At 52.6% G+C, this 14,271-nt stretch overlaps 1 protein-coding gene across 1 annotated transcript; it reads left to right on the plus strand.

Annotated features, from left to right (window-relative positions):
- Positions 1–10,451: 10,451 nt before the first annotated feature.
- LOC111814384 (tropomyosin alpha-3 chain-like) lies at positions 10,452–14,169 on the plus strand. Its single transcript, XM_023707641.1, has 2 exons — positions 10,452–10,634; positions 14,014–14,169. The coding sequence occupies exons 1-2, from the start codon at positions 10,521–10,523 to the stop codon at positions 14,167–14,169; spliced, it is 270 nt and encodes an 89-aa protein (XP_023563409.1). The 5' UTR covers positions 10,452–10,520.
- Positions 14,170–14,271: the final 102 nt, after the last annotated feature.

A 14,271-nucleotide genomic window follows, 5' to 3' on the forward strand; every position in this document is an offset into this window, starting at 1 on the left:
GCTTTTATTGGTAAATGGATGCGACTAGAGACCATACTCTTAAATGAAATATATCAGACCCTTATGTGTAAACATCATTTTGTCTCCTTAGTGTAAGAACCTGAAAGAGTAAATAAAACAGGAAGGGTACAACAGATACCATGAAAAGGGAATGAGCCTGTCGCAAAGGAAGGAATTACTGAGGAGAAGGACAGGAGAGGGAGTGGGGAAAAGAGATGTATCTACATATATAAGCAGGATGTTTCGCATAAGTGTACGGTGGATTTCTGTTGGTCTATGGAAAGGTGCAGTTAATGCTTCACTTTTTTCATTTGTTTTCTTGTCTTCTTTCTTCATTTTTTTTCTATTACTCCTCCTTAATTAATAAGTTATTTTTTTCTTTTTCTTTCTTTCTTTTTACAATTTTGCCTGCATATACCTGGTAATCTGAACAAGACATGCAATATAATAAACACTGTGGAATTCATATTAAAAAATCGTTAGCACTTCTGTACATAAACAATGAACAAACCAAAAGAGAAATTAAGGAAACTACACCTTTCACAATAACACCCAAAAGGGCCAATAAGATAGCTCAGCAGACTAAGCACCTGCTTTGGCAAGCACAGGCCATGCCAGCCCTGCCCCTAGGGCCAATGAGTATGGGTGTGCTGGCACACGCCTGTAATCCCAGCACTGGAGAGGCTGAAACAGGAAGATCACTACAAATACAAGCTGTGTAGTGAGACCCTATACCAAATACATAAAAGAAGAAAGAAAGAAAAAAGCTAACACCCAAAAAAAAAAAAAAAAGAGAGACACTTAGGAATCAATCTTACAAATGAAGTAAAAGATTTATATGCTGAAAATTACAGTGTTATGAAAAAAGATTGAACAGGGGTTTAGAAAATGGATAGGAAGAACCAAAATTGTGAAAATGGCCATACTCCCAAAATTGTGATACAGATTCAAGCAATCCTGATTAAAATGCCATTAGTAGAGCAGGACAAAGAGTTCAGTGGCATAAGCACCTCCTTGGCAAGTGCAAGGTCCTGAGTTCAATCTCCAGTACAAAAAAAAAAAAAAAAAAAAAAACCTAGTATACCTCACAGATCTAGATAGAGAAAACATTCCTAAAATTCATCTGAAATCAAAAGAGACCTAGAATTGCAAAAGCAATCCTGGGCAACAAAGGCAGGCGGCATTACAATACCTGATTTGAAATTATACTACAAAGCTACTGTGATAAAATCAGCAGGGTACTAGCAAAAAAAAAATAGACCTAAAGATCAATGGAATAGATTAAAAGGCACTGAAGCCTCTACAAACACACTCAGCCACCTTATCTTTTACAAAGGGGCCAAACATGTTCATTGGAAGAAAGATAGCCTCTTCAATAAATGGTGCTGGAAAAACTGGCTTTTCCACATGCTGAAGACTAAAATTAGACCCATATCTATCACCATGCACTGAAGTCAAAATGGATCAAAGATTTAAGTATTAAAACAGAAACACTAAACCTACTGGAGGAGAAAGTAGATAGAAATCTTGAAGACACAGGGTTAGGCAGAGAGTTCATGAACAAAACCAAGCTCAGGAAATACTTCAAAGAATCAACAACTGGTATCTCACCTTTTTGAAAGTTTCTGCATGTTAAAAGAAATCACCCACAAAATAAAAAGGAAACCTGTGAATTGGGAAAAAATTTTAGCTGACTGCCCCTCAAACAAAGGCCTTCTTATTGAGAACATATAATTTTTTTTAAAATCAGGCCTCCAAAATTCAAAGACCCAATCCAAAAAGGGTATCTGAGATGAATAAACACTTCACAGATGAAGAAATACAAATGGCAAATAAATATATGAAAAAATGTTCAATGTTATACAATATGCAATGTATTAATTATTGGAACTGTCCTACTAACCTGTTTTTGAAACTGTTTCATTGCTATTTTATCTTTGTTTCTCATTAAAATGAATTTTAAAAAATTAAGAAATGCAAATTAAAACAACACTGAGAGGGCTGGTGAGATGGCTCAGTGGTCTAAAGCACCTACTTAGAACAAGCTTAGCAAAGCACAGGGACCGTGGTTCAATCCCCCAGCACCACATGCCAGCCAGCCCTGCCCCCTGGTGGGCTGAGCTGGCCACACACACACACACACATAAATAAATAAATAAATAATTTTTTTAAATTATGTTTTTAAAAAAAAAAAAACACTGAGATACCATCTCACACCAGAAAGGGTGGCTGTCATCAAGAGGACAACCAATAAGCAAAGCTGGAGGGGATGTGGAGAAAAACAAACCTGCTCCACTGCTGATGGGAGTGCACACTGGTATAACCACTGTGGAAATCAGCACGGAGAGTCCTCAAGAAGCTAGCACTGGAGGTCTCACTCCACCCAGCTAGTCCCCTCCTGGGTGTTGTCCAAGAAGAAGTGAAAACATCATAATACGGCGATTTGTGTGTGCCCATGTTTATAGCAGCACGATTTGTCACAGCTAAATCTTGGAAACAACCCAGATGACCATCAGCTGAGGAATGAATAAAAATGATTGGCATTTTACACAGTGGAGTATATTACTCGTCTATAAAAAAAGATAAACTTGAGGCTTTTATAGGTTAATGGATGAAACTACAGACCATACTCATAAGTGAAATAAATCAGACCCACAACTGCAGTCAGTTTAAGCACCTGAAAAACTAAATACAATGTAAAAGTTACAATAGATACGTGAAAGGCAAGAATCTGTTCAAATGGAAGGAACAACTAGGATGAGCAAAGGGACAAAAGAAAGAAGGAAAGGAAAAGAATATAGTTATGGATATGTACAGATAGCTTAGATAATTATATAACTGTACCACGGATTTCTGCTGGACTGTGGAAAGGAGGGAGCAGTTAATGCTTAATTACTTTTTTCTTCTCCTTTTTAGTTTCTTGGGCCGGGGAGATGACTCAGTGGAATAAGCGCTTCCCTGGCAAGTGCAAGGGTCTGAGTTCAATCCCTGGTTCCGAAAAAATTAACAAATAAATAAATAAAAAATAAGGAAGTCCTTTTTAATTTCTTACAACTTTTTTAAAACCAATTTTGCACATGTATGTCAGATAATCTAAACAACTAATTTGAAGACAACATTATGCAATGTAACAACCTTGTTTTTTGGTTTGGTTTGGTTTGGTTTTTTGTTTTTTCAGGGGTTTTTTGTTGTTGTTTTGGTTTGGTTTCTTTTCGGTACCAGGGATCAAACTCAGGACCTTGCACTTGCCAGGCAATCGCTTAAAACACTGAGCTACCTCCCCCGCCCCACTGTTAAATTTCTATTATTATTTTTAGTGAAATTCTGTATCACTTCTGTTTTTTCAAATAAAAATTAAAAATAAAGACCAAAGAACCCAGCTGAGGGTCTGGGTCCCACAGTACTGTCCTGCACAAGGCTGGCTGAGGGCCTAGAGCCCATAACTGCCTCCCGCAAGTCTAGCTGGAGCCTGAGAGCCCATGCAATGTCTCCTGCAGGCCTCTTCCACAGATCCGTGCTGGCAAGGTACCGAGGCCAGTGCTGGAAGCGAGAAGGTCTGTGCAGCGGGTAGAATGCGCACTGGAGCCAGGAAGCAGTGCTCAAAGTAAAATCCAGGGCTCCCCCAAAAGGGAGCACAGCCATCTTCAGCAACAGTGAGGTCCCCAGGTCCTCTGAGGATCAGAAAAGCTCAGCTCCCAGCAGAACATCAGAAAAGCCACCACGACAAGCTTCTCCAGGAGGCTGAGCCGTGCTCCCTCCCGCTGCCTTTTCTTTCCCCTCTTCCCCTCTGGAGCCAGGACATGATGGTCAAAGTGAGGACCAGCCCGAAGAACACGGATGGGGTGGAAGGCACTAGGAACCAGAGACCCGAATGCAAGTCTTGGTTTGGGTTGGGGCTCAAGGTCAGCAGTCTTTATGACAAAGAGACTTAAAACAAAAAGCTCAAAAGTCGCAAACTTTGGACTAGGTATGGTAGTGCACACCTTTGATCGCAGCACTCTGGGAATCTGAAGCAATTCAGCCCAGTCTGGGCAACTTAGCAAATTAGCAAGACACTGTCTCAAAAGAAAAAATAAATCAAAAGGGCCATGGGTGGAACTCAGTGTAAAAGTTGTGGATTCAACTCCGAATTCTGTCACGCAAAAAAAAAAAAAAAAAAAAGTGTTGTAAGCTTGTTCAGACAGAATTCTGTTTCTTGCACAACATCATTTTTTTAAAAATCTTGGCAAGCATCTGGTCTGGGTGTATCGACTGTGTCCCATTGCTAGAAATGACAAACAAAACTCCTTCCTGCCAGACATCTACCTCATTTTCAGCTTCTGTCTCAGACAGAAGCCTTCTTGCTCTCAATAAATTCTTCCTGCTCTTAAAAAAGTAATAATTTTCAGCATTGAACCCTTGAGCTACTCACACCTTTGTCACTCTCTGTTAATAGAGAGCCTCTGGAGGCCATCGGAGACAGTGGGGGACAGGAAGCTGTTGGCCCCTCTGCTCTCGTGATATTTATGCCTCCACAACGTGACCAACTCCTGCCCTCGATCACGAATTTCTCAAAACTCTGCTTAAGGCAGAATAGGATGCCATCCTTCTTTCTCATCTCTCCAGATACCCGGGCTTGCCAGGCACACGGTCAGTCCCTTAGTGTGTCACATATCGTGGTTTTACCAAATGTGCTCTGGTGTAGCCAGCATCACCAGAACCCATCCTGTAGTCTTGGTGTCTGCGTCAGGCCGTTATGCCAATGCTGCCATTCTGGGGGTGCGGCACCCCTCTTCCAACACTGTCTCTGTGTCTGTTGCAATGAGTGGCTAGTGCGCTATATTAGCTTGGGGAGCGGCTTTATCCAAACTCCACACCCGGGGAGGCCTCACAGAGATGGATTTGTTCAAGGTTCTGGAGGCCACGAGGCCCCAAGACGGAGGAACTGGCAGCTGCACCTCACAAGATCCTCTCTGCTCTATCAGCCTGTAGTGGAGGAAGGAGGGGCCAAGGGGAGGGGAGGGCAGGAGGCCGCCACCCTGCTTCTGCCACGAGCCCATTCTCACAGGAGCAGATCCACATCCATAGTGATTGTGTCACTCGGCCCTAACAGCCTCATCACCCCTTGTTAGCTCTGTGTCACTCTCAAGAAAAGCCAGGGCACCGAGCACCGTGTCCCTCCCACACCTCTTGTGCGTTCCCAAGACTCTCACCAAGTCAGAGGGACACTCCTCGTGGGCAGAAGAGGATCAGAACGTCTGGATAAACGTTGACTGCAGGGTGCCGGGAGTGGGCAAACTGTCCCCTGCAGGAGCCTCAGGCTTAGTCACTTTCTTCATCGCTCAGGCAGCACCTGACACCCACAACTTAAAGGCGGAAAGGCTGATTTGGGTGTACAGTTTACCCCATGAACAGCCGCCTCCAAGGCAGCGCATCCCAGCAGGAGGCATCACAGAGGAAAAGCGCTCACAGCAGGTCAGATTTCCCACCCTACAATCCAACCACCTGCCGGCAGGTGAGGCTTCGGGAGCCTCTCCTGGGCAACACCCTCACATTCCACTCCTGGCCCCGAAGAGACTCGGCTGTATCTCGTCATGCCAAATGCATCCAGGCAGAACGCACGGAGCCCCTGGCTAAGAGCCACAAGAGGCTCAGCAGCCCCAACACTGCTGAATGGCCAGGGGCAGAGCACTCTCTGATACTCAAGGCAAACTGGTAGCTGGGAGCCCTGTGAAAACCCGGAGAAAGCTAACCACAGCCAGCATAGGGACAGGCTGCGCTGAGACTCAAAGTTGCATGGTGTGGCCACGTTTCCCATCCCTAGAGCAGCCGCCTTCTTCCTGTCTGCATGCAAAGCCAGCTGCTCCTGACATCCCGCAGTGAGGCAGTCTCCCTACGACCTCCCACGGTAAGTGGGCACACAGCGGAGCCCCGTGGAGAGCCGTGGCCCAGATGCTGCCCCTGGGCACCCTGGTTATCCCCCATGACCTCGGTGGCCAAATTCCTCTGCATGGGGGCCTGCCCCTTAGCTCAGTTCTTTAAGTGGCCGCTTCAACCAAGCAGTCAGACTCAGGTTGCTGTGGTTCAATCCCTACAACTCAAGCCAGCCAAACCTGCCCTGAAGGCATTCGGAGAAAAAAAAATCCAAATTCCTCTGTAGCCTGCCTCCTCCAGAAGGCGGTTCCTAGTCCACTGGACATGCTGAACACCTCCTGGGGGCTGTCACACCCAGTGACCACCATAGGACACTGCCCCTGACACTCGTCTCAGTTGACCCATCTTTTCCTGCAAAGGTCTTTCTTTGTGACATGGTCTCGCTATGCAGCTCAGGCTGTTCTTGAGCCCACTTTTTAGTCCGGGCTGGCCTCAAACTCACAGTGATCCTCCTGCCTCATCTTCCTGAGTGCTGGGATGGCAGGTGTGCACCACCACACCAGCTCTCCTATTACAGTCTTAATAACCCTTCTTTCCCCCCAGGACACCTAGGGGTGTCTTCCTTGGCCTCTCGGGTGGGTCTCACAGCCCACCTAGGGAATGGACATCCAAGGCCCCAACCCCCAGCGCAGTCACTCAGGGGATCCAGTTTGCAACATGTGCTTTTGGGGGGCACCTCCAGGCCATAACAAGGAACCCACTTCCTCCTACCTTCTTTCTGCATTGGTCCTATTGATATGGGAAAGAAAACTAAACCACCACATTTGGGGTTCTAGTGCTGTTTTAAAACTTAAGTTTCTGTTTCCTTAAATTTGCTTCTTGTGGGGCCAGAGAGATGGTTCAGTGGAATAAGCACTTGCCTGGCAAGCCCAAGGGCCTGAGTTCAAGCCCCAGTTCTGAAAAAAAAAAAAAAAAAAAAAAAAAAAAAAAGTTTGCTTCTTGCAAATGTTGTCCAACTTACCTAACCCGGTACCACCCCATGCTTTGTCATAAGACCACTTGTCCCCTACGTATAATGTCGAACACCTTTGCTCCTCTGCCACAAGCTAAGCCCATGCTTTGTAGGAGTATTTGTGTAGCTGCACTAAATCATATCAGTACCCCACACCCCAAGACCCTGAACTAGGACTGTGTAACTGCTCTCCCCTCCTGCCCTCTGGGGTCAGTGCTGGGGCATGCACAGGGTGCCCACAGCTGGCCCCCAATAAATCTGCTTGTCTTTGCATCCATCCAGCATCCCTGAGTGACTCAGATAAGCACAGCTGCCACAATGCCATGACCCTGCATGTCCATTAGCTGGCCACAACGCACCCCTCCCTTACCACCAGTTTGTCTTCTACAGTTACAGTTAACCACAGTCCAAAATATTAACTGGAAAGTTCCAGAACTAATGTGCAAGCCTTCGGCTAGGTGCTACTCTAAGAAGCACAAGGAAGGGCCGGCCAAATAGCTCAGCAGATTAAAGTGCCTGCAAGCAGGTGCAGGGGCCAGGGCTTCGACCCCCAGGGCCTGCCACCATGCCGGCCCCACCCCCAGGGTGAGCTGTGACAGCAATTGAGACTGGGCATGGTGGCGCGCACCTGTAATCCCAGCTCTTGGGAGGCTGTACACAGGAGGATCACTACAAGTCCGATCTAGTAGTGAGACCCTGAATACCCTGTAGGCCCTTCCCTAAAATACAATAAATAAATAAAAGAAGAAGCAGCACAAGGAAACCTCCACCAGCCACCCTCCCCGGTCCCCACAGCCATGCTGTCTACACTGCCCTGCAGAAGACACTCAGGAGCCTCTGGGCTCTGGAGGACTGCGAGGTCCCAGAGCTCGCGACCCCATCCCACACACTATCTTGATGCTCCGGCACACTGCTGCTGTGGTCCTCACCACCTCCACCACTACAGAGACACTGTACTACCTCATGGCCCAAGAAGGCTGAGGGAGGACAGTAAGGGTTTTATTTTTCTTCTGCTAAACTCTGAAGCAACCAGCCCTTTTTATTTTTTATTGAGACAGGGTCTCTTAAGTCACTAAGGTGCCCAGGTGGAGCTCAAATTTCTGATCCTTCTACCTCACCCCTCCTGAATGCCAGAGTCACAGGCATGCCCTGCCATGCGCCCAGCTACTGGGTCACTGTTAATAAATAGGGTAGGAAGCAGGGTGTGGTGGTACATGCCTGTAATGCCAGCAATAGGACTGTTGAGGCAGGAGGGCTGCTATGAGCTCAAGGCCAGCTGGCCTACATAGCGAGACCCTGTCTCAAAAGCTCAAAATAAATAAATTAAACAAGACAACAAAGAGACTGCAGAGGTTTCTGAATCCCCAGAAGCAGACAAGCTTGAGTTCGAATCCTGCCTCTGCTACAGGCTGTATGAGCAGCCCTGGAGAAGCAGTGGCCAGTGGCGGAGGGGCAGCAGCTCTGCTGTCCCCAGAGGTGAGGGCAGCACTTCAAGGGCTGCTCTGTCCCAAAGAAGCCCCCACCCCTACTTCCCTGTGGCTGGGTGCTGCTGGCCTCCCAAGCCAACAAGACACCCTTCAATATTTTTTCTTTCTTCAGCACTGGAACTAAACCCAGGACTTCACACTGAGCTGTACCCCCTACTCCTTTTTTTTTTTTTTTTTTTTATTTTGAGACTGGGTCTCACTAAGTCACTAAGCTCTGTAGGCTGAGTTCCAACCAGCAACCCTCCTGCCTCAGCCTCCTAGAAGGCATGACAGGTGTGTAGCCCGTGCCCAGCTCACCCTTGAATCCCTGCCTCAGGGTCCACTTTGGGGAGCCCATCCTGAGACAGTCGTGTGCATCCCTGAAATTCAATCTGTCCTGGTCATTGCCCTATTCTCCATGTAGTCCCCAGGCGGGTCCTACCCACCACTATAGCCCTAAGCCACAGGGGCCTGGCACATGTGGGGGTTCTCTGAATGCCCTAGTCTCGTCCTGTAGGGACAGGACTCTGCTATGTGCCCACTGTCCCCAGGAGCAGGCTAGAGATACAAACAGCAGCTTCCAGCAGCCTCATGCCCAGCCACAGGCACAGCCGGCAGGGTGCCCAGCGCCAGGACTGCAGTGACCCTGGGAACCTGGCCAGGGAGTCCATCCCTACTGTAGGGCCCAGAGCAAATGACACTGAGCAGGGGCAGGGACACTACAGCTGACACCAGGGTCCAGGGCAGGTTCTCCTGGGCTCCGGGCAGCACCACCCCAGGCCAGGGTCCACTGCTGCCCATGGCCAGGCTGCCCACGTCTTGCAGGACAGTCCCATGTCAGGTGAGGCTGTGAGGTGGGGCAAGGTCTCCAGGCACTGCCAGCACAGTGGTCACAGTGACTCAGCCCTGGAGAGGGGGAGGGTGACAGGACCTCAGGGGCCCAGGGCCCACACCAACTGCCTCCTGCAGCCCCTGCTCACAGGCAGACGAGCGGGGTGGCCGCGGGTCTCAGCTTCCTGTCTCTAAAGAAACAGCCAAGATGACAGACGTCCCAGCATCTGAATGCCAGGACCTGGCCCGTGCAGGAGATCCCAGAAGCTTCCACACACTGGCTATCAGAGGAGGAACTGCGTAGACACACACACAGCCAGACATGGCCAGGGAGCAGGATACCACATCTGCCCTGGCTCCTGTGCTCTGGAACAAGGCCACGTGCAGTGTCACTGAACCCTGCTCCCTCGTGGCCTCTCTGCCTGCCCTCCGCCCCACAGAGAAGGGCTGGAGGCCCTCACTGTGCCTAGGAATCAAAGAGAGCTTCTTGGAGGAGGGCTCTGCTGCTCTGGGCTTTGCAGAGTGACCAGAAGTCTCCTAGGAGAGGTGTGTGTGTGAGTACCTGTGCGCGTGGTTGTAGGGTGAGCATGGCGCGCACGTCAGCTCCTTTTGTCTCAGAAGTATCTCTCCCACCCTGCTGGGAAGGGGCTGGCAGCCACAGCAGGACCCAGACCATGACGCTCCCAAATAGTTGAAGATATAAGGGAAGGAGAGAGAGAAAAGCCACGTGTGGTGTCACACACCTGTCATCTCAGCACTCAGGAGGCTGAGGCAAGAGAACTGTCACAAGTTCAAGACCACCCTGGACCACTAGTGAGCTCAAGGCCAGCCTGAGCTGCATAGGGAGACCCTGTCTCAGAAATACCAGAGAGAGAGACAGAGAGACAGAGAGACAGACAGAGGCAGAGGCAGAGATACAAACAGGGACATGCGGGAGCCAGGGAGACATCAGGCCCAGACACATCTGAAAGGGACAGACAGCAGAGGGCCCCAAGGCAAGAACAGGATGGACCCCAAGGCTGGGGATGACGTGCCAAGCCCAGAACTGCAGCCTTGGGGAGAAGAGTCAGGGCCCCACAACCACCATCACAGTCTCCTCCTCCTTCCCCAGAGCCTAGCAAGGGAAACCGAGGTTCCGGCGCTGGCACCAGGCCCTGCCCACGGGCCCAGGCCTGTGTCACCAGGTTAAGGCGGAAATGCTCACCAATCTGCCCTCCTCTTTGGAATCCGAGGCCCAAATAAGGTGCGGGCCGCGAGCCGGGCGGACAAGTGACAGCGGGCCGGCTGGGCACACTCCAAGGCTCGCCCGCTTCTGCCTATAAGGGCCAGGCCGCCCGCACCGCCGTGCCACCGCCGCCATGGAGGCCATCAGGAGGAAGATGCAGGCGCTCAAGCTGGATAGGGACGGCGCCGTGGAGCGCGCCGAGCAGGCCGAGGCCGCTAGGAAGGCCGCGGAGGGCAGGTGCGGCCAGGTGAGGCCTCCCGGGAGTGCGCCCGGCTGGGAGTCTGTTTTCCTGCGTGCCCATGCGTTAGTGCACCTGGGTGGGTGTGCGCGCCCCGAGTGAGCGAGGGCGGGTCAGCTGGAGGTGAGGGTGCCAGGCACGAAGGGCAGGTCGGAGAGGTGGATGCGCGAGCCCATGGCATGGATGGGTCTCGTGCAGCAGCCAGCTCCATGGCAGCTGAGTGTGTGTGCGCAAGCGTGTGTGCGTGCAGGGGGGCTGTGTGGGGTGGGGGTGGGGTTGCAGGCTGGCTCCCACCGTCCGTGTGCACACGCGCTGTGTGCTCAGGCAGGGACCTGGGCACATGTGTCAGGGCATCCTCCCTGGCCAGCCCTAGAGGGTGGCCTTGCAGTGCGAGCCACCATGGGGCCAGGAGGAGGAGCCAGGACCCCGGGACCCCAGGACCCCAGGACCCTGACACTGTCCCTGAGTTCTGTGCAGCGGACCCAGACCCCACTCCAAGCCCAAGGGACGGGGCGGGGCCCACTTGTTACCTGGAGCCCGGGGCGGGGGCCAGGAGGCCCAGGCCTGGGCCAAAGCAGGAGCTGGCAGGATCAGAGACAGATAGGCTGGGGCCCGAGAGGCAGGAAGTAGGAGCTCTCCGCCCCGGACAAATCCAGTGTCCATGACTGGGCCAGTCATTTCACCTGTGAGGGGCTGAGATCCAGGAGGCCGTGTGAGGATCACCAGTGCACACCCAGAGCAGGGTCATGTCCGGCCTCGCCAGCCTTCCCAAACAGCCCTCTCACCCAGTGTCCTGTGACGTGGGCCACCTCCGCCTAACTGCTCCCTACCACCCACAGCCCTCCTCCCAAACAGCCCTCTCACCCTGTGTCCTGTGACGTGGGCCACCTCCACCTTAGCTGCTCCCTACCACCCACAGCCCTCCTCCTTCCAGGGGCTCCTCCCGAGCCAGGCCCTGGACTGCCAGCTGTGGTAAAGTGCTCAGCCAGGGAGTCAGAACAGGTTTATGACTGAACAGGTTTATGACTCTAACTCTCACTAAGGTGTGTATGGCTGGCACGACTTCCCCTTTCCAAGTGACCACTTGAGAGGAAAGGCCCCTGAAAGCTGTGGGGCCGGAAAGGTGGCGATAAGTCCCTGCTTCCTGCTGGATTTTTTTTTTTTTTAACTAAGCCATTGCTAGGGGAAACATGGGCTCAACTCCAGAGGCCAAGCATGAAGCCCAAGGTCCCAGAGCCCCAGACTCCTCAGCCACACGGTGCCATAGTTGGTTCCCCCTGGGACTCAATTTACCTAGCTTGCCTCCACTGTCACAGAAAACAGCCCTCAGGGGCCCAGAAGCACAGTCCCTGTCCCAGCCCAGGCTGTCCAGGGCAGGGGCACCAGAGGCCCAGCCTGGCCACTTCCTGCCCCCCTCCGCTCCCCACAGCAACATCTGCCCTCCTGGCCTCTGACCTCATATCCTGCATCAGCCTGCATGGAGGGCCCTGTAGAGGGACTTGAACAGCGTGTGCCCCACAGTCCTCAGCACTCCTCGGGCAGGGAAACCGAGGCCCGCAGGCCAGGCCGGCTTCGTGCGTGGACAGGACTCCTCTCACAGGGTTCTGCCACTTAGACACCAAGGCTGCTCTCACTGATTCACTCAGCAAACCTCCTACAGTGCTCCCGGGCCAGGCCCTGGGGACCTGAGCATCAGAGCCAGCGAGACAAGGATGGGGAACCCCAAGGGCTCCACCCGGCACTGCAGGGCCCCACACCCTCAACTTGGGAATTACTTTGCTACCCAAGGACTCAAACCACATGTCCCACATCCTTTCCCCTTCTGGGGACTCAGTTTACCCTTCTAGAGCAAGGCTTCAGACAGTCACTAAAATGGACCTGGCACATTTTATTTCTTCTTTTTCTTTTGCTATTCTGGGGATCGAACCTAGGGCCTTGCCGAGAGCTACATTCCAAATCCTTTTCTTTTTTATTTTGAGACAGGGTCTCAGTAAGTTACTAAATTGTCTAGATTGGGCTTGAACTTTCCATCCTCCTGCCTCGGCCTCCGGGAGTTCTGGGATTACGAGTTTCAGCATCTCTGAGAATCAGTCAGGGCAGAACCTCCAAGCAGCTGCTGGCTGGCAGAGGGAACCGCAGGCCAAGACTCCCATTCTCCAGATGAGGACACTGAGGTCAGGGGCAAGGCTCACATGGCAGGGATTTGCACTTTAGCTGTAGGCTCCCTGCCCCCAGTCAGACCCTGGAGGCCCTGAAGTGCCACCAGCCCTGGGCTGGGCCCATCCGCCTCCTGCATGAGCCTGACCAGCTGTCCCAAACTAGAGACCCTGAGGGAGAAGTCAGTGCTCAGGCAGCCTCCAGGGGGCAAGGTCAGGACCTCAGGCCCTCGGGACAGGGCCCTTGCAGGAATCTGCTGTCCCGGCATGCTGGCACATGCTTGCCATTCCAGCTGCTTGGGAGGCTGAGGCAGGAGGATCACAAACGTGAGCCCAGGCTGGGCAACACAATGAGACGCTGTCTCAAAGCAGAATGTTAAAAGAACAAAAGAGGGCAGGGGGTGCCACTCAGGGATGAGCACTTTTCTGGGGATCCATCCTCAGGACCTTGAAGAAGAGATGAGAGCAGACTGGCACCTACACACACACACACACACACACACACACACACACACACACACACAGCATGGACAGTCAGGCACAGCACTGGGAAGTAGCTGCTCTTGGGCCTCAGCTGTGAGGAAAAGGCAGGATGCCGAGGCCCGGCCTCGAGTCCCAGGGCGCAGGCGCTGGTGGAGAGCGCAGGGGCAGCGCTCAGGCTCCTCTAAGCCGGTGTGACAACGGATGCTGGGGGTGTGCACTTTGCGCCCCACATTCCTGAGCTATGCTAACGGGGTACAAAGGCTCTCAGAAGGTCTGAAATTCTGGGGACATTTCTCAAGACAACGAACACGCAGCAAACGTGTGCAAGGGTCACCACGCCCAGTAGTCCAGGGATGCAAGGCCTGCGACCCCCCCCGGGGGGGGGGGCTCTTGTGAGGCAGTTGAGGACTGGCGCCCAGCACGGTAGCTCTGGCAGATTCTCCACAGAAGCAGAGCAGAGGGAGCCGTGTGAACCGGGAAAGGGAGGCCGGCCAGTGACCCGGGCTCTCCTTGCTGTCTCCTTGGGCCACCTGCAGGCTGCGCTCCGGTTCCCCAAGAGTATCGGGGAACCCACTGGGCTGTAGCACAGCCAGTCCAAGCACGGGGGCAGGTTGCTACACCCTCTTCGCAGCGGAACGCGTGGAAGGGCGGTGCTGGGGTCGTCCCCATTTCACAGCGGGGTAAACTGAGGCCCGGGGAGCCTTGCGCGCTGGCTAGGGCTCCGTGGCTGACGCGCAGCCTCATCCCAGGTGGAGGAGGAGCTGGCGCACCTGCACCGACAGCTCCAGGGCGCCGAGGACGAGGTGGACCAGCACTTGGAGGACCTAAAGGAGGCGCGGGCGCGGCTGGCGCTAGCGGAGAAGAAGGCGGCGGACGTGAGTATGCGGCTCGCGGGCTCCAAATAAGTCGCGGAAGCGGCGGGTCCCACCCACCCCGGCGGGCGCTGACGTCGCGGCCGGTGACCTCACGCCCGAGGCGGGCGGGCCGGGGCGGGCCGGGGCGGGGCG

Source organism: Octodon degus, unplaced genomic scaffold (assembly GCF_000260255.1).
Source record: "Octodon degus isolate 3935 unplaced genomic scaffold, OctDeg1.0 scaffold00304, whole genome shotgun sequence".
Taxonomy (NCBI): Eukaryota; Metazoa; Chordata; class Mammalia; order Rodentia; family Octodontidae; genus Octodon; species Octodon degus.

Bases quoted from the DNA above. Each gene is read 5' to 3' on its own strand.
- LOC111814384 (XM_023707641.1), top strand. From the start codon at position 10,521: ATGGAGGCCATCAGGAGGAAGATGCAGGCGCTCAAGCTGGATAGGGAC. The intron at 10,635-14,013 runs GTGAGGCCTCCC...GCCTCATCCCAG, and splicing joins CGGAGGGCAGGTGCGGCCAG to GTGGAGGAGGAGCTGGCGCA.